Consider the following 20767-nt stretch of genomic DNA (forward strand, 5'->3'; position numbering starts at 1 on the left):
GGTTTTGATCTTAGACTGGGATTCAGATATCCACTAAGTCATGGAGACCAGCAAGAAATCTTGGGCCGATCATTGTAGCTGAGCCCAATGTGCCTCACAGGGTAGTTGTGGAAATGAAAAGGGAGGCACCATGCAAACATTCGTGAGCTCCTTGAAGTAAACAACAGCTAACTAACTAACTAACTAACTTACCATAAATCAAATGGGAGCTTTCCACTGATACCAAGAGTTCTTCCAGACTGAGGGTTTTCAGCACTGCCCCCACCATTGTTCTCCCACTGTTAAGCAACATAACTTCCCACTGTAAGCAACATAACTTCATTCATTTTTTTAGAGGGGAGCTCCACATGTTTGTAGAGTAGAGTAGCTGAGCAACCACAAAGGCTGGGGAATCTGCCTGTTCTGATCAGTGTTGTTATTGTAGGCCTTAAGACCTGTACCAGAACATATACATGAACATAAGGAGCTGTGTTATACTGTGCCAGACTACCCAGTATTGACTGCTCTGACTGGCAACAGCCCTTCAGGGTCTCAGGAAAAGATTTCCCTACGTTGCCATTATCCAGAGATGCCGGGAATGGAACCTGTGCTTTTCTGCCTGCATTGCATGTGTTGTACTACTGAGCTATGGCCCTTATGGCCCAGTGTTTTGGGCACCCCAAGGCTAGAGCAAAAATAACTGATTCAGGGCCAAGAATATGGCAGTGTGTTCTGCGTCAGCTGCTTGAGGTTATATGGCAAAGATGGCATCTTTAATCAATTAAATACTTAGAAACCACCTAATCATTATTGTTGGCTAGGCTGAGTTCCAATAGGGAATTGCCTTCCCAAGTCTGGAAACAAGGCTGTCTCTTGAAGCCAAGAGCATATCCCAGAATGGTTTATCTCCACAAAAAGGAAAAGAAATACAGAGTTTTGGCAGAGCAGTTCCTCAGAATTACTCCTAATTGGAGTTCAGAGCTTGAAAGAAATAAAATGGTGGTTCTGCAAAGATGGAGCCAGCATCTCTTTCCTTCTGTATGGCAGACAGGCTAGGAACACCCTCCCACTCTGCAAATGGAAATATTGGCTTATGGAGTTAATTATTTTCTATCCAATTAAACAGAAGTGAGGAAAGGAGTCCAGATCAATTACAGATGCTAGAGAGCAAAACACTGTTCACTCCAGCTTTGTTTCTGTCAACTAGGAAGGATATTATATAGACTATCCTTTGTGCCCCTGCTTATCTGTAATTTTGGGGATGCAGGCTGGCGTAAAATAATACCTTTGATTATGCAGAGAGTGATTCCTTCATTATATCCCATTCAAATTTGGGCTTAAAGCAGAGTTGGGCAACAGGATCTGGTGAGAGGGCCAGACATACAGAACTGGATCACCTACCATTTTGACAGGTGGGCAGGCAGGCACATCGCCTGGAGCTGTGTGGCATGATGAAAGTGGCGGTGGGGGCAAAGAAGAGAAGTTGCTCAACAACTTTTAGGAACAGATCATTGAGATATTGCAAACTTAACAGATTTTCAGAAAGGGCAAATCTGAATTAAATGGGGGAAAATATGCACCAACATTCTGATATGAGCTTCCATGTATGCACAGCACTATCCTACAATAAATACCCACCTGGAAGCACCCTACAACTGCCATCAGCTCTGGCCAGCACAGTTGCACCGGCTGAGGAAGATGGAAATTATAGTCCAAAACATCTGGAGGGTGCCTCGTTGGCAAAGGCTGGAGTAGAGGATAACCAAATACTAGGTGGCTTCCCTCTGTCCAGCTGCTTTTATGAGCATAGGGTCATTTCTCTTTCTTCTCTGCTGATGCTGTATGTGGAATTTAAATAATTCATTATTCGTATTATTATTTATGATACTGCTTTTACTACGTTCTGATTTTATTTATTTAATACAAATCAATTCAAAGCAGAAACGGGTTATTACAAAATTTCTGGATTAGATCACAAAGCTTGCAAATGCTGACATGGCAGTGTCTAACAGTATTCCAGAATCCAAGATTCTGCTGTGGTCTTGAGCAGCATATGAAAGGATATACACATCTTAATATATTAGAAACTAACACAGGATGTGTGGGAACATTCTGTGCTGGCGCTGCTGCATACAAAGATTCATAACTTGCAAACGAAGGCATACGTTCTGTCTCTCTCACGTACGCTCATCCTTTTTATGCATACCAGGATTGAAATTGAGACCATTGTTTGGATCACTGTGCTGTGCTATTGGCAGGCCATGATAGACAGCTTTAGTGTTATGCCAGCTATTATACACCCTGACAACAATGCTGGTTACATGTTTTGCAGCTACACTCTCCAAGTGGACTCATCTCACTGCTTTCACCACTGCCCAGTCCCTTGCTGTCTCTCTTTGGATATGTTCCAAACAGCTGCCTAGAAGGAGAAGGCAAGGTGAGGGTTCTCACTGCTAGCAGGGGCAGGGGAATGGGCAGCAACAACACTGAGGTTAAGCAACAGGGCCATGGGCTTTCTATCCTGGCCTTGCCAACAAACCCGCGGGGCACAAAAGAGCAAGGCAGGCCAGTAGTTACAGCTCTATGGATAGCTCAAAGTGGTGGACAAAAGGCTTTTTTTCTCCAGGGCCAGATCACCTCTTCCAGTATCTTCACTTTCCTAGAGGAATGTTGTTTAGTCGTTTAGTCATGTCTGACTCTTCGTGACCCCATGGACCAGAGCACGCCAGGCACTCCTGTCTTCCATTGCCTCCCGCAGTTTGGTCAAACTCATGTTAGTAGCTTCGAGAACACTGTCCAACCATCTCATCCTCTGTCGTCCCCTTCTCCTTGTGCCCTCAATCTTACCCAACATCAGGGTCTTTTCCAGGGAGTCTTCTCTTCTCATGAGGTGGCGCAAAGTATTGGAGCCTCAGCTTCACGATCTGTCCTTCCAGTGAGCACTTAGGGATGATTTCCTTCAGAATGGATAGTCCATGGGACTCTCAAGAGTCTCCTCCAGCACCATAATTCAAAAGCATCCATTCTTTGGCGATCAGCCTTCTTTATGGTCCAGCTCTCACTTCCATACATCACTACTGGGAAAACCATAGCTTTAACTATACGGACCTTTGTCGGCAAGGTGATGTCTCTGCTTTTTAAGATGCTGTCTAGGTTTGTCATTGCTTTTCTCCCAAGAAGCAGGCGTCTTTTGATTTCGTGACTGCTGTCACCATCTGCAGTGATCATGGACTCCAAGAAAGTAAAATCTCTCACTACCTCCATTTCTTCCCCTTCTATTTGCCAGGAGGTGATGGGACCAGTGGCCATGATCTTCGGGGGGTTTTTATGTTGAGCTTCAGACCATATTTTGCGCTCTCCTCTTTCACCCTCATTAAGAGGTTCTTTAATTCCTCCTCACTTTCTACCATCAAAGTTGTGTCATCTGCATATCTGAGGTTGTTGACACTTCTTCCGGCAATCTTAATTCTGGCTTGGGATTCATCCCGTCCAGCCTTTCGCATGATGAATTCTGCATATAAGTTAAATAAGCAGGGAGACAATGTACAGCCTTGTCATGCTCCTTTCTCCTAGAGGACTAGAAGACAGTAAAGAGAGGACCTTCAGTTGGGAGCTAAGCTCTTCTCCACCTCTCAGACAATTCCCTTCAGGCTCATTGCCTGTACAGATGGCCCAAGATGGGCATATGTAGGGCCCTTCTTGTTTGTGTGTACAGGGTTTTTCCTGGGAGTGCAGGCTCAAAGGAAGATCCCAGTTTAGGGGACCCTAGCTTAAGAGCCTCAATTATGATGCTAGGACCCAAGTCCATTTCCAGCACCTCTTTCTCTTCTCTTTGTTCACTCATCTGATGGATCTTGCCAACTCCTTGTCAGGAGTCAGAGTTCATACTGCTTCTCAGTGGGGCAGGGGGTTTCTCCATTTGAAGTGGGCCTCCCTGCTTGGGGTATGGGCCTTGGCAGGCATTCAACAGTGGGTACTTCTCATGCCAGTCCTACCTGATAGCAGCAGACCCCTCAAACACATGGGAAAGCCACCTTTTAACAAGTATGGGGAACTGGGTTTGCTCATTCCTGCCTGTTTGTTGTGCTATAACCTGCCCCCAAATGGGCAGGAATGAACAAATTCAATTCCCAACACTTGGAAAGGTTGGTTGCCCATGAATTTGGGAGCTTTGCTGGTGTCAAAAAAATAAAAAAATCTGGTGTGGTAATAAAGTTACTCCACAAATGACTTGCCCATAGCACAGCACAGCACAGTGTTTTTATCAGTGTGCTCAGTTCCAAACATGGTATGAATAAGAAGGATGTGTGTACGTGAGAGAGATGCACACCTTCAGCTGTGTGTTATGAACAATGCACTTTCAAGAGGGAAAGAGGATTCACCTTGATCCCCACTTCTCTGATTCAGTTTCAGTGTTTTGAGTGCTAAATGCATGATTCATTGCCTTACTTCGTAATGTTTTGTAGCAGCTGTACTGTTGACCTGTATGTTTCAGAATTTGTTATATTCTGGTGGACTTATAGAAAGATCTAGGAGACTTAACAGCTTTCCTAATGTGATTCTAGGGAGGGCTGCTCCTGAAGGTTGTTTTTTGCTTGTTTTGCATTGTGCAGCCTGAATGCAAAATAATTTGCAACAGAGCTCAGAGGGAAGGAGGAAGCAGGAGAATCTGCGGGAGGGGTGGGGGGTGGGGTTAATTGTAACCGGCTTTGCATCAAATAAAACCTGGCAACCACCTCTAACCTGCACACACCTATAAACAGCCTGAGTCAGCTACTTCTATGTTGTTGTAATTTTATAAATGTGATTGGGTATTTCCTCAGCCAACTGCAGGAGAAAAATAAATACATTGGTTCTAGCAGCATGATCCCATATGCTTCCTCCCCCCTCCCCCTAATTCTAACCACAGGCAGACGCATACTGAGAAGACTCTGCCCCTCCCCTTGTCTCTCTTTCCAACTCTATTCTCCCCAGTCCACTGCAGTTTTTTTGAATGAAAACAAAATGCCATTAACCCTTTTGTTTGCCTGACTCCCAGTGCTTTCAGTTTTAAGGAAAGGCTTTCTACATCTTGTTTGTTTATTTACTTCGATGATGTGGAGAGAATGCTACTATGTGTTAATATAAATATGTGATCAAAGGTTTAAAGGACACATAATGCCTCTGGGATGAGGGGAATGCACTGATTAAAAACAGATGTGCTTCAGGTAAGGTGGCCAATTCCCCCCGCACCTGTCTGTATTTAATATCAACTTGATGTGCAGCCTGTAGCAGGTAAAAATGCTAGTACCCCCAAAATCTTCACCTCTCTTGTTCTGCACAGCAAGGCTGCAATCATATACACACTTAACGAAAAGGAAATCCCACTGAACTGTTACTTCTGTGTAGCACTGCATATAATTATGCTGCAAGACTACTTCACAAAGCCAGGACCAGGTCAAAAGGTGTTTTTAGGCCACTTCGCAACCTCTTTCTTCAGATTCTGGAACTCAGGGAACACTTGCAAAATCTTTCTGTGCAGACTGGCTCTTCATTTGCATATTAGAAAAGTTAATCCTAGGTCTTATGAGCAACACACAGCTCTACTGGACTTAAAACATCCTTTCCACAGTTTCCTATGCATTAAAAGACCATGCTTTTCAGCCTGGACCTCTGAAGATCTGTCAGATGTTGAGGGTTTGTCAGCTCATTCGAGCCAAAGCATTTGGAGAAAATAGTAATGGCTTTTCGCTTTCACATTCCAACGTTTTGCAAAGAAATGGAGAACAGAAGACCAATGGGAGTAAAACAGGGAAGTGGTTTTGGGTACCCATCATTTCTGGACCATGGCTTACAACAAATGAATACTTCCCCCCTCTTCCTGTCTAATGATCTCTCTCCCTTAATTGACTTCATAGTCTTCATTCATTTTTTCTCATGGAAACAACCCACCTTGTTGGGTGGGATCAGTTTTTCTTAACCATGAGTGGGCAGACTCTCATACAGTTGCTTATTCTAGAGGTTGTTGGAATGAAGAAATCCTGTTAGTGCCCTCACCAAGCATAGACTTAGGTGGGTGTGTTTAGCCTGGAAAAGATAAGACTGAGGGGAGATATTATAGCCATCTTCAAATATCTAAACAGCTTTCACATGGAAGATGGAGCAGGCTTGTTTTCTCTTGCTCTGGAGGTTAAGACCTGAACCAATGGATTCATGTTACAAGAAAGGAGATTCTGACTAAACATCAAGAAGAACTTCCTGACAGTAAGAGCTGTTTGACAGTGGAACAGACTCTTTCAGAAGGTGGTGTGTTCTCCTTCCATTGAGGTTTATAAGCAGAGGTTGGATGTCCATCTGTCATGGATGCTTTAGCTGAGATCCCTGCACTGCAGGGAATTGGATTAGGTGACCCTCAGGGGTTCCATACCACATTATGTGGGTCTAGAGCAGGGGCTGATTTGCCATCCCACAAAACTAAGAAAGACTTTGACTAACCCCTGCCCTATCATTCATAGAACATAGATTTCCAAAGGGGAGCAGGAAACCAGGACAAAAGCTCTGGGATTTGGGGAGGGGAGAAAAGTTGGGGGTAGGGTGGAAATGAAAATGAAAAATAAGGAAAGATGCAACAGTAGCTGAAATGAGATAGAAGAGAAGAAGGATAAGTGATAACTGTACATTTATGTGTTCCTCCATTTCTGACATGGAGGGCTGTTTAAGGAAAGTGTCCTTTCACCAATTTCTTAGGGCAGGTGAAAAGCACAAGATTACCTTGTAAGTTGACCATACACTCCTTTTATGCTTCACCTACCTGGAAAGTAGTGCAAGCTGTCACCTGTCACTGGAAAACTGTGTGCCCTTCTTTAATGCGGGTCACTACTTTAAGGAACTCTAAAATAGCCAAAGGGAGGGGATATTCAGATATGATTTATGAAAGGAGAGGAATAACTTTTCATTGGAGCTGCATTCCAGAGGGCACATAGTGGTGATGTGTTGTGAACCCCAAAGGGAACAGGTGCTTACTCCAAGCATGCCACATTCTTCTAGCAGCTGTCACCCCACTTGCCTGGCAGCATTAGAGCTGTATAAATCTGCCCTGCCTTCCTTCTGCCATAAAAGCAGATGCTAACTTTTCCATGCCAATTTATGATGGGGAGAACAGTGGCTCTCCAAGGCTCCTTCCTCCTTCTGTTTAGATTGGTCCTATAATTCTGTCTTTGGTTCTAAAGTTTTCGGTGCTGGTATGGCCACATGGAGAAATTTCCATGCCATTGGTTGTCATGCATGGTACGTGCTGGTGGTGATGTGGATACAGAAACTCCCTGCAAGAATCTACAGCATGATCTAGGAGTCTGTATGGTGTGCTGTAGCCCCGACACGGAAGCTATTCTGGCCTGCTTCTATAAAACTGGCATAATACCTTTAGTACCCAGTGCACACTTACGTGTGGGGAGGGGTTTCATCTGCTTTAGTGATTGTGGGTATGGATCTGAAACATAGGGGTGGTACTTGTTCTGGATTAATGGATCTCGAAGGCAAAGGAGAAATGGGGCAATCAAAGGTGAGATTTCATGGAGAATCTATTGTTGCTTGACAGTACCCTTCATGGATAGCTAAGTTTTTAAGGCATCAATAGAAAAGAAGTTGCTGAAATGGGAGGAAAGGAAGAGCATGGAAGTACGTTGACTCACGTCTGCATGAAAAGGAAATATTACAGGTTCTCCCTTCAATACTTAACTGCCCATTGTTTTGGATATATGATAATTTCTTCCCCTTACTTTTCCAGTCCCCTTGAACAGAATAACAGAAAGGGGTTGTGAGCCTGTGGCATTTGGTACTGGCTTTTGTCAACTGATAGACAGTTCACACTTGAGGGGACCTGCTAGAGTGTCTCATTGCATTTTCCCCAGTACAATTTGTTTCATATGTACATTCTCTATTACGCTAATGGGATTTGGAATACATGGTTCTATATTGCAGTTAGGCTTAGGTTGCAGTCTCATCCACATTTACTTTGGGAGTAAGTCCCTTGGAAATCAAGATGGCTTCCTTTTATTTATTATTTATTTCTAAATCACTTAAGATTAAAATAATATGTATTTTGAGTAGACATGCACAGGATTGTGATGCCTCTGAAACCTTGAAGTCAGCAGGGAGACAAGTCAGTGGCCTGAGATTCTCACGCGAGAAACAGAGGGACATGTTTAACTGAGTCATCCTCTTTATCCTTGCAAAATCCTTGCCGGGGAGTAGCAGCTTCAGAAGTCTGGATGAGGTCAGTCCTCGGTCTGATATGATTTAAGAGACTCTTCCTATAACTCTCCCAAAATGCTGGCCAGAGAACTGAAGAAAGGAGAGAAAGCATGAGCCTCAAACTAGCTGATTTACTAGGCAAGCCGCGTGCTCAAGAATGGGGGTGGGGAAGATGAGCTTCTTCAAGCTAGCTGATTTACAAGGCAGGCAGTGGGCTCAGGGGAGAAGCAGCATGGAGCAGCGCACAGGAGGAGTAAATAATGGATGGCCCTTTTAATCACACCATGCATGGGGATTCCTTTGGAGTGAGCAGTGGCCTGCTTTCTGCAATGCCTTACCCATGCGTCCACATGGCTGGCTTCCATTGCTGCCTAATTGTGTTGCTTGGGATCGTGGACTCTCGTTGCTCCCTAGCAATTCTGTGCAGCAATTCTTGCATATGATAAAGTTGACTGTAGTCCATGATAGCTTATGCCATAAAAACATTTGTTAGTCTTTATGGTGCCGTGAGGTTTCTTTTGTTTTCAGTTCTTTGAAAAAGGTTGGTTGAATTCCAGATTTACCAAATCACCTGATATCTAATTAGTCTCTGCATAGCCAGTCCCAGCAGACAGATCAGACACACATGCATGCCTGCACATTTAAAAATGTGCATCCTTCCTCTCACACATCTGTGTACAGTTGCATTCATACTACATCTACTCAATCGCACATGGAGTTAATTAAAACTAGGGAATCAGACCCATTGCTTGCTGTTTTATAGTTTCTCTGGGCACAGGAATAAACAAGGTGTAGTTTGAGGGCCCACTGACAAGGGAGTAGAGAAGAAGGCCTTGCCAAGGCAAAGGAAAGCTTGAGGAAGGAATTACTTATTTCTGAGTCCATAGGGACCTGTTCTTTCAGCCTTGCTCACATGTTTAACCCTCTGTCGCCTGAGTTCAAAAAGCTCTGTAAATATAGATTACTGGTAAAAGACAAGGAACAACCAACTTTCAGATTGAATCTGCAAGCCTTTCTGCTCCTTCCTTAAATAGCAGAGATACGGAGATTGTTCTGCTGGGAAATAATGTTGTAATTTATTTACTTGTTGGAGGTTAATGTATATGATAGTGTGGAGCAACTGCTATGTTTTTAAATGTGTCTGTTAATATCTTGTAACATAAACGGTTTAGCTTGACTGGCTGACACAGCTAAGCACATGGATTATGACTTGTGCAGCCGTCTGCATGAAAGTGAGGCGGGCTCGTTGTCAGCTATGGTGGTGAAAGCCTCCTGCATATGTGTGGAGTTTCATTATCTCAACCAGAAAGAGAGAAGACAGGAGGCTCTGCAACACTTGTTTATCAGCCATGGCACTACAGCGCTGGACTGTGCTGTGCCCATCTGTCATGAAAAGAAAAGATAGGGGCATATTTGAAATAAATACAAAATATACATATATTTCAGATTTAACACTGTAATCCATGAATTCTAGCAGAAAATGGAAACAAACAGTAAGATGTTTTAAAGCATTTTGTTTTGGAGTATATATGAGTGAAGGAGTGTAATCAAACCATGGTGACTGTCAGTAGCCTGGTTTGCATGCACAAACAAAGAAATGGGCTCACAGAGGGCTCATAGCTTCTTTGCTCCATTTTGGAGTCCATTTTGCTGCCGTGCTGCACTGAGTTCAGCCGAGATTTGGTGTGGAGTGTCATCTGAAGTGGGCCTTCTGGTTAAACTCCTTCCTCGCTGACCAAGAACAAACCTTGGTTAGAGCTTGTGGTTAGTGAGAAGAGAGCTTAACCATGAGCCCTCGATTGGATGGCGATCTAAGCTGAGTTTGGCGCAGCAGCAAAATGACAGGAGGAGCAAAGAAGTTGCAAACTCCCATCCAGGAGCTTTCACATTCACATGGTCCTGCTAAGTCAGGTTTGGCTTATGCCAATGAGGCTGGTTTGTACAGCTTTAAATGTGCTGATGCCAGCATTCAAGAAAGGTTAAGAATCACTGTTCTAAATTGATGCCATGAGCAGCAGTCTATGGAAAAGTCCATAAATTTTGCTGGATGAAATAGCATGAGGAATTTGACCATGATAGCTTATTCACAAGAATCTTAATTGTAATGTGTTTTTGTTTTTAAAACCACCCTGTTTAGCACACCGGAAGGCAAGCCTGATTCTGCTCATGTTAACATTGATAGGAAGCATTTGTGTGATTTGAATTGCAATGGGCATTATCCATCAATTACCTCGGTGGTTGTTATTATGCATTGGCTATCAGGGAGTATTAAGAGATGTAGTTGGGGAATCAGTCTCATTCAGTGGAGCTGCCCTTACTGGTGATGTCTCTTTACATCTCACATCCATTTTGCACATCTCTGGACCAGAGTGAAAAATCCACCAGTCTCATTTCAAGTCTGCACCCTGTCCTTGAGAAAAGGTGACGTTTAAAGGACCATCGCAAATATCCTTACTAAACAGTTAGGACACTGGCCGAAAGGAAAGAGGGTCTTGTAGAGGGTAGAGGAAAACATGAATCAGGTCTGCTGACCTCAGATACCTTAAAGCCATGACGACAGCAGCTTTGATATCTCTGTTGCCTTTTGTGTGTGAATCTTCCTTTCTAGGTCTCTTTTGAACATGTTTCAGCTCGAAACTGTCTCCCTGCCGTCTTATTTGTACCTGAGTCAGGATGACCTGGTTAAGGCAGCCCAAATGGTGTAATACAGGCAGCACTTAATTTTACCACGCTCTTCTGACTCAGCAGGGTGCCCTGAATTTAGACCTTTGGCGTCCCACTTGAACAGTCATTAAGGGCATGTCAAGGAGAGATGGCCAGGCTGCCATTGACAGACACCCTTTACTTGACCTTGGGAGGTGGCGCTACCAATACCTTGGGTTTTGCAGATATATGCCTCACAGGCGTTCAGTGCCATGGGTATAAGCTATTGTAGTAGGAGGACCAGTTAAATAAATTTGATTCTTCTGATAGGTGGGTTAACCTTCTTTCCTGGTCCCTATCACATGTATTTCTGGCAGAAGTGGTCAAGGAGAAGAGTATTTCTTATAAAATGGGGGTCTGCAGAGAGGGGCTGGGGGGGCACCCACAACCCCCCAGATTAGATTTCATTTTTTAAAGAAGTTTCAAGCATTTGTAGAACCTTAGTTATGAGACAAAATGTACAGGCAGTATTCTAATTTGTTTTGTGAGAAACCAGCCTGCTCCCACCTTTCCATGTCTTAGTGAAGTCATAGCAATGACTGACATTTATTTGGGAGAGGAGATCTAGCCAATTAGACATAAAAGGCTAGAGTGAAAGACCCATTATTAGACCCTTGCTGTCCCCTAAACACACAGGCAATTCAGGTAGCTACGATTTTAGTATAGCTGTAATTGGGGAATAGCATGTCAACTCAAAAACAAATTGTAGTGGCAAATATAGGATCTTAATTCTAACTCAGGACTTTCATTTCATTGCAATGTCACAGCAGGCCCTATGGTCAGAAGGCTGGGTAGTGACTCCCACAAATGGTGGGCTTTCCCTTGATCTTCTCACACAACTCACAGATTTTAGGTACTCCTGAAACAAATTCTGCACCCAGCGGTGTAGCTAGGGGGCGGGGCGAGCCGGCCATGGGGGCAGGGGGCACTGCATGGAGCCTCTCCGCCACCTCCCCCTCAGCTGTAGGACGGCTGAGTGAGAGGTGGAGGGCAGACGCAAGCCCCATGCTGCCATTTCAAGCCACCATGCCCCTGCGGTGTGGCACCCAGTGCCAGCCATGTTTCGTTACGTTTGTTGACTAAACTAAACTAAAAAGTTTCATGAGCCCATTTTCTATTTATTATTTTTTAAAGTATTATTTTTGTCATTTTCTCACCCCCCCCCCTCAGTGATGACACCCGGGGTGACCCACACCCCCTTCCCCCACTACTGGCTGCACCTGGATTGCTTATGGCAGGCACGTGCAACAGGTAGATCACTGGACGTCTGTGGTAGACCACTGGAATATCAGTGGCTCCCCCCAAAGAAGCTGAAAAGGGGTTTCCTCCCTAAAAAAGCCCAATAACCCCTAAAAGAGCCCCCCCTAAAAAAGCTCAACAACTTTGACCTGGGGTAGATCACTGCCAGTTTTTAACTCTGTGAGTAGATCTCAGTCTCTTGGGAGACCCGTGGCTTATGGCTATCACAAATTCATGACTAGGGTGAGACTTAAACTGGAGCCTTCCCATCTTAATCTTACTCCACCAACCCTTGGGTATGACATTGAATATGTATGGGAATCACAAGTTGTGATTACTGACATAGTCATTGCCTATTGTGCCTGACCATCAGGAATTAACACTAATATACAAATGTCACCAGTGTCACTATCAGAAATGGTTGCCTAGAAGAAGCCCCTCCTGGGGATGTTGGGAATTTTTTCTCACCAAGTTTAATCAGGCTGTGGCAAAGGTGAAGGTGAAGGTGGGGCGGGGGACCCATGCTGCTATCAGGGTCCTCAGAATGGGTCATAAATAGCTGTCCTCTGGAATCAAAGCTGAATTGCTGCTTAACTTGGACGACAATGTGAAACAATTGCCTGTATTTGAAAGCAAGAGGATCCTTTTGCCGAATTCAAAGCATATGGACCCGTCGACCTGTTTCTGGTCTTGCTAGCATCATTTCCCAATGTCTTCCCCACCCTCGTAACAAGGTGCATGATCGATTGTATTGCTGCGATAACTGTACAGTTACAGAGATACACCTTAAAGCAGCCAAGGGAGCAGAGAGTCTGGTGAAGAACAAAGACAATTTGCTTGCCTGTTGCCAGGATGAAGGTGGTTGTGGGAGCACGGAATATGCAGGGCAAAGGGTACGTGGCATGGGGGGAAAGGCTGATGCACTTCGGGTTCTGCAGCGCCCACTGCCCAGGGTTGGTTGGTTAAGGGGAGCCCCTTCCTTTCCCCAGGGTGGCATGCATCTTTGCGCTGCAGTCTCTGCTGCAAGGAGGAATCTGCTACCAGGCAGCCCTTTGTCTGCCGTACCTGCAGTGGGTGTTAAAGAGGCAGCTTCCAGAAGCCGAGGGGACAAGAGTCAGCGCGGAGGGGAAATAGTGCGCTGCAGCTTTAAGCCTAGCTTGACAGGAGCCGTCGGAGGGGGAGAGCGAGCGCAAGGGGAGGGCGAAGGAGGGACAGAGGGAAGGGTCTAATTTCTTCCCCTCCCTCCTCGCTTCATGTGGCCGCTTTCTGGGAGGCTGAGCGACTAGCGGGGAGCTTCTGCTGGAAACCTGGCTATGAGTTTATAGGGACGATCTGAGAAAATGCTGCATGCCCCGTTGCAGAGGTCGGGGAGGACGCTCCGGACGGTACATTTTGCCAGGCCCAGCAGGTAAGGCAGAGGGGCGCTCGGGAGTTCAGAGGTGCCTCGCCAGGGAAACGATCCGGGGCTGCAAGGCAGAGCTGGCCCGTCTCGTTGCTTGCCGGCTCGCTCCGCGCAAAAGGGTCAGAAGTGCCTCGGGCAGCGCCCGCCGCGTGGTCTCTTGACAGTTCTCTGCGCCGCGGAATCCGCCCCTGCGCTCCACACGGTCAGTGGGATCTGGAGCGATGCGGACTCCGGGGGGTCACGTCTAAGCAGAAACAATGACAGAAGTGGGGGCAGGTGGGAGGAGCAGCCCTTCGGCAATGTCCGTGGGGCGCCAGGTGTGGGGAGACCCCCACGGGCTCGCGCGAACTCAAGACAAACCCTGCTGCTGCTTCGGAAGCCTCGGCTAAAGCGGGGCGTGGGTGGTGGGATTTAAACTGCAAATGCCATTCGCCCCTCTCTCGCGCTACAAAGGGAATGGGTTTTACTTAACGGAAAGCCTCCTTGGCGGTGGAGAAAGGCGCTCATTTTAGCGTCGTCTAAACGTTGCAGTCAAAGCAGCAGAGGAAAGGAAAAGAAATTGTTCCGAACGACTGTGGTTGTTTTTTTTTAATATAAAAATGTATTTAATCACCGCACGCTGCGCGCCGATATCGATAAAGCTCTGGGGAGACCAGGGGAGGGAGAGAGGGGCGGTCGTCTTGTATGGCATTTCATTGGCAGGATGCGATGTAACGATGCCTTGCGTGCTGTTAAAACTGCAATCCTTGGGCCAGTTCTCTTCCTCCCATTGTAATCTGCGGCCTTCCATCCTGTCGCCGGGGAACTACTAGCGAACCGTTTGGTAGCCCCTCTGCCCTCGTGGGGCACCTGGCTTGCGTCCCGCCTTCCCCCCTCCGTGCGTGTTTAGATTTGAAATGCACCCGGCGTTAGGGACGGTGAGCGTCTCCCTCGCTTGCTCTCTTACACACACACACCCGAATCCCACCATCCCCTCCTGCGAAATGCGATCTTTCGGAGAGGGTTGGAAGGAAGGGGCGGAGGCCACGAGGGAAAGAATAGGTGGGACTTAGACGGTTTGAATTTGTAGGGAGCAGTTTCTGGCGTGCGATGAAGCACATGCTGGCGTGGAGACCGGCTTTGCAAGGAGCAAAAGCCAAGACCCAAGCGCAACGCAGCATTGTTTGCTTTGCAAAAGGCAGGCATGGATGGGCAGCCGTAGGGCTCAAATTTGGGGGAGTAAGCTGCCCAGGAAAGATGGAAAGCTCTGCAGCTAGGTCGGAAGGCTACGACTTCTAGGCGTTTGTTCGCGGTGCGGGGGGGGGGGGGCGTGTTCCTCCCCACCCCCCAAGCCGCAATTTCTCCTGTGTTTAGGGGGCGGGGCAAGACTTTGCTGGAAACGTTTTTTCCTCTTCTTTTTTTTTTAATGGGGAGTGAACTGCTCAGAGTATCTGACGTGCTTTGATCCAGAAGATCATCTGCCACTTTTGATCTTGCAAACCTAATAGGAATTAGCTGAAAATCAAAAAAAGACACACACACAACACATCCCATACACATATGAGTCTTGAATGTCCCATTTCCATCCATTTGCAATGGGCACTCCAAGTGTGAATTGTAATACAGTATGGGCACTGGGCTGTTTCTGGAAAAGTACGACCTACAGTGGCAGGGGCATCCTGTATTTGCTTTCATTTTTTATAATTTATTTTGCGCACCGCTCTCCCCCTAACTTTGCAAATATACCTAGTCTGCAGGATTGGTCCTCATGGGATGGGTCTAGCTGGACTGGGCACTGAGCATAGTTCCTGGTCATCTTATATTTCCTGATAAAAGCACCCAAGACACAAATTATGTTGATGTTATGCATAAAATGTCTCCCTTTTGGACAATGGCTGTGCAGGTTGTGAATTTCTGCCTTGAAATAGCTGTGAAAACCTTACAGCCAGATGTCCACAGTTGTGCTGAATGTATGTGAAGCTGCATTCCCATCTGAGAACTAATGAAACTATACTCAGCACTCTGATTGTATCCATCCTCCGACTGCTGAATAGCTAAAATCATGTTCTTTCCATGAGGAAATGGGAGTCTGCAGGAGGAAGTCGAAACTCGATACAAAGGGGAAATCTTTGACCCAGGTTTCCTCTAAGAAAGAGAACCGATGCTCGGGGCTTCTCCTGCATTTTTGACCTGGTGCATTTTAGCAAGCTAGTCTAACTTCCTCAAGGGTTTAGAAGAGAATTGGCACAATTCGTTTTTGAAGTTTGGGGTCTGCATCTTAAAATGCTCTTTTTAAAACCTTGGAACAGTTTTTGTTTTGTTTTTAGCCACACAAAAACTCTGCACCCAAGGTCCTTAGCTGAGCAGTAATTTGAACCTGAGTTTCTGACAATCCAGCCCAACACTCTGGCCGGGCACAGTATTTAGATTTGAAATGCACCTCCCTCGCTTGCTCTCTCTCTTACACACACACACACACACACACACACACACACGAATCCCACCATCCCCTCCTGCGAAATGTGATCTTTCGGAGAGGGTTGGTAGGAAGGGGCGGAGGCCAGGAGGGAAAGAATAGGTGGGACTTAGACTTATGCCTGAGATTCTGAAAAACTGCTGTCAATCTGAGTAGACAGCAATGGGCTAGAATGGTCTAATGGCCAGATCCAATATGGCAGCTTCATGTATTCATAATGCTAATTCTGCCCCTGGTATCTGTAGATCCACTCAATACTATTCAACCAATATTACCCACAATCACATACCCATCCATATCCCTCAGTACAAAATCCTAGCTGGTCACTTTGCACAATAAAGATAGCTGACCAGATTTAAAACTCATACAGCCTCAGAATAAAAAATAAAATAATCTATCTAACCTCCCATGTGGGGTACTACAGTAACTCCGTCTTTGCGCCACACTCAGTTTTGTGCTAATATGACTTTCACTCTGGAAACCATTAAGCACAAAATCATTTCATCAGTGTTGCAACTGCTCAGGTTCTCACCCACCTGTAAGACCAATAACTTCATACATTCTAGAACAACCAAACAGCAAATACAGTAGGAAAGGGGGGAATAAATAAAAGTTCAAAAGGGACCTTTTCTGAGGCTGGTGCAGAAAGGACACTTTTCCTTGAAGATATCAGATCTAGCTGTGGTGACACATGCCTTAGTTATATCTTGTTTGGACTACTGAAACAAACTTTGTGTGAGACTACATGCAAAGAGTGTTCAGATACCAGCTGATTCAGAATGCTACAGCCAGTTAAAACAGCTTTACTGGCTTATTTCCAAGCACAGTTGTTTACACAACCTGGGACCGGGTTATCTGACAGACTGTGCTTTCCCCATACAAGCCTGACTATGCTTTGAGATCTTCAGAAGAGGCCACTCTTTTTTGTCCCCCCAACATTTGAAGCATATTTGGTGGGAACTTGAGGGGGGCCCTGCTTGGTAGCTGGGCTCCTTCTGTGATAACCATCCACTGAGATGCAAACATGCAAATATTTGGCTTCATAAGCTGTCACTGTAAAATGTTAGCAGCTTGGTTAATTGGTTGTTTTTATTGTTTGCATTGATGTTTTACTTACTTGTTTTTATGTGGAGCACCATTTTGTGAAAAGACAACATACAAATTTAGCAAAGAATAATAAACCTATACATATAGTGCCTTTCTCCAAACACTTGCCAGTCTTATCCAGGAGTTCCAAATTTTGATTGCAATAGATTAACCCAGAGGTTTTCAACCTTTTTGAGCCCATAGCTCCCTTAACCAACTACATCCTTTCTGTGGCACCCTTATGGAGCTCAGGAGCCCAGTTATGTCACCCCTTGCCTGCAGAGCTGGTAGCCTCTCACCCTTTTCCAAACACCCTTGTGGAGTGTTCCTTCAGCCTCCTCTCCTCTCCTTGGGAGTCCTCCCCCCCCAAAAAGAGAGAGGTGCCTCCCAGAGGCACCATTTGCCTGTAGAGCTTATAGCCAGGGCTGCTGCAATAAACAGCTGTGCAAGCCTTTGGGAGGCAGAAATGTGAGAGGGCATCAGAGGAGGGAGGGAAGGAAAGAGAGGCAGAGGCCAGTGTTGCCTGTGGCACCCTTAACCATCATTCAAGGCACCCCAGGGTGTCACGGCACATTGGTTGAAAACCACTGGATTAACCTACTGGGCGTGTTACATTCTGCCTTGTTTCTCAGAGATAGGTATGGCTATTTGGGAGCAGGCTGGGTGGGGCAAGGTAGATTCTCCCTGGTATAAGTTAACACATAAGTACATTTGACGACTGAGAAGGAAGTCAAGAGGAGACTGACATTCATCCAGTGTAGTCTGAGGATCTTGGCTCAGCATTGGACCACCTTATAGTAAGCTTTGAAAACAAACAATGAGAACCTCTCACTTAGAATGATTCATCAGCTGGTACTTGGAAAGGGTGGCTGAATTTCAGAGCTCAGCACTATTCTTAGCTGTGTGTGTATGTGAGATACTCACACACACCGTAATAAGCAAATATGACAGTTGCCAGGAAGTTTTATCCAGCATCATAAATTTTGATCTAATAAGAACATAAACATCTTCTTATTGGATCAAACTTAAGGTCCATTGCATCAGCTGCAGTAAACCAAATGCCACTAAGTAGCTCACAACCAGGGCATAGTGGAGACAGCTATCCTCTGTGGTTTATTCCCAGTAATTGTTAGATATACTGCTTCTGAATATGGAGGTTTTCATTTTAGATGGGTCTTGAAACATCTGCTGTCTTTCTTTTTTGTTTATTAAATTTCTATACCACTCTTCACCTGAAGATAACAGGGTGCTTTACAATATAAAAACACAAAAATACATCCCATAATAACAAACATAAACAATAGCCCTCCAACTGGCATGTGGTGCTTTAGCTACATAGAACCCAGAGAAGCACCTTGTCTCTGGAAAAGCTGATAGGAGTTCCAGCTCCACCCTTCCCTGAAAAGTATTATTAGATGCATGATAGCCAGAAATTCAACAGCTGTGCCTTTTATCCAACAAGGAGCTGCAGCGATGGGTAGGATGATGGTTATTTGCTGAATTGGTTTTATTGCTTGTATAACAAAACACAGGTGTTCTTTCAGAAAAAGAGTTGGCAAGCCTAGCAAATGATGGCATCCCTAGCTGTATGATCTGTGAGCTGGGTGTGTATGGCTACTCCAAGCAACTGCAAAAGTCGTTTATGCCTAATAGATTGGACCAAAAAAGGGGGGGCAGCAACCAGTGCACCCATTGTGGTGCTTTGGATAATCCAGTGGGCTGACACGAATGCCATGTGTGCATGGCATTTAATGTAACGCAACATATTAATTTGCTAACACAAGAGTTCAATTTCTCACTTCCTTTCTTTCATTTCCAGAAAAATAACAAAACACCCTGAGACCCCTGGCTCTTTTCAAGCATCTTGGGGGAGGAGTCTCTCTAGAAGGCTTCTGTTCCAAGTTGCTCACTAAAACTTCTATATGGGGATTAATCCTGTGGCCTTTCCATGTGGCTGTCCCAAAACAGGGCCCCCCACATTACCCAGTTTCTGAAGGCTACTCTGTATCTGCCTGACCTCCTCCTTAATGTCATTACTCAGCCTACCCCCATGGCTCCTGAAGAGAAGGGGGGCGGGAACACAGTTGGAAAGATGTTAAGTAATTTCCTCTCCAATGTGTGGGGAATTGCAGCAACAATACATGCTGTTGGCTTGGTGCTCCAGTGCCCTCTGGAGTGACTTGGTTTGAACAGACTCTTTTTTGACACTGGGTTTGTTGCGAAGGGAAGCAGTTTGTAACAAAACAACTAAAGATTCCTCACCGCCCTGTATTTGCTGATCAGTGATACATACTCAGAAAACAATTAACGAGTTGAGAGAATTGGCAAAACTTGGGAAAGAGTCTGTGGTGCTAAGCATAATCAATGTGAATTGGCACTGAAATCAGAAATGGCACTGAAATGTGATGATGAAGGATCACAGTGGGGAGGATAAGACAGCAGGAGCACATGGCTCACATTATTTCTGGGGCATCAAAGGAGTTGGGAGGTAAGAGGATCAGGCAGAGCAGAGAAAACTGGAAGATGGTAAGTAATGGCCAATGGGCATCAGAAGTGCTATGCAGGGGCAATCCCTATGCTGTGGGGATTGCCCAGGAATATATACTCTCCCTTTAGCCCGAATCAGTCCTTCCCTTCTTGAACCATTTGTTGTTTTTTTACACTCAAGTTCACTTCAGGCTTCATTGGCTAGATCCTTCTAAGCTTGGCATGCCCACTGATTAGTAGGAGTGTCCATTGTACCGTCAAGGGCCTCTTGTTCACTACAAAAGCCCTCAATAGGCCTATTCCAGCCACTTCAGTTAAAAGCTCTTCTAGACACAAGCCGCCTGGAGTCCCCCTATCTACTCATGGGGAAAACACTAGTTTCCTGAGAAAGGCAACCCCTTTTAATTCACTGGCTTCCTCAAGCATGGGGAAGAGCAAGCTGGATGCAGAGGAAGAAACGGAAGGAAAGAACTGACAAAGACCATGGAGGTACTTACTGTATATCCCAAGTAATTTACCAACAAGTACAGTGGTACCTCGGTTTGCGAACTTAATCCGTTCCAGAAGTCCGTTCTTAAACCAAAACCGTTCTTAAACCTAGGTGCGCTTTCCCTAATGAGGCCTCCCACCGCCGGTGCCCTTCCACTGTTCAGTGTCTGTTCTTAGATCAAGGTAAAGTTTGCAAACCAGGACACTACTTCCGGTTTTGCAGAGTTCGTAAACCAAATAGTTCATCAACAGGGCTGTTCTTAAACCGAGGTACCACTGTAATTTGATATCGAGCAAGAGGACCTCATTAGAGATAAATTTTTGCCAGCTTTGTGTCAGGGTTATTACTTGTTCTGTATTCGCCCTAGGAAGAGCTTTCACAACACTCAGGTGGTCCACCTTTTAAGAGAAGGAGGTGTCTTCTCCAGATTGTGGTCTTTTTGTCACTCCATAAAGAGAATACCAGACTAGCATCTCAATAATTTTGTACCATCTTCTTCCTTGGGCCCCACATGCAAGAAGGCAAACAATGGAGGATCAGAGACTAAGGCTTGTTCTTGGCAACACTAGGCAAATCCGAATGTTGCTCTTCTAATGCACAGCCATTTGAAGGATTTGGTTTTAAGAAATGTTCATTCACAGGACTGAATAGGATAGGATGTTTTTCCTCGGGATTAATTAGCCTGTACTTAAAT

General features: G+C 45.4%; 1 protein-coding gene across 19 annotated transcripts in view; it reads left to right on the top strand.

Moving 5' to 3' along the window:
* NAV1 (neuron navigator 1) overlaps positions 1–20767 on the top strand; it is a 267596-nt gene that overhangs the window by 186675 nt on the left and 60154 nt on the right. For 4 of the 19 annotated variants that reach the window (XM_083508517.1, XM_083508518.1, XM_083508519.1 and 1 more), the window contains exon 1: positions 13403–13561. The exons of the other annotated variants lie outside the window; for them this stretch is intronic. In XM_083508517.1, the coding sequence (XP_083364643.1) occupies positions 13494–13561 (68 nt within the window). In that variant the 5' untranslated portion in view covers positions 13403–13493. Of the gene's footprint in view, positions 1–13402; positions 13562–20767 lie in introns of those variants that run through there. 19 annotated transcript variants of the gene reach the window in all.

Source organism: Podarcis liolepis (assembly GCF_965112155.1).
Source record: "Podarcis liolepis genome assembly, chromosome: 6".
Taxonomy (NCBI): Eukaryota; Metazoa; Chordata; class Lepidosauria; order Squamata; family Lacertidae; genus Podarcis; species Podarcis liolepis.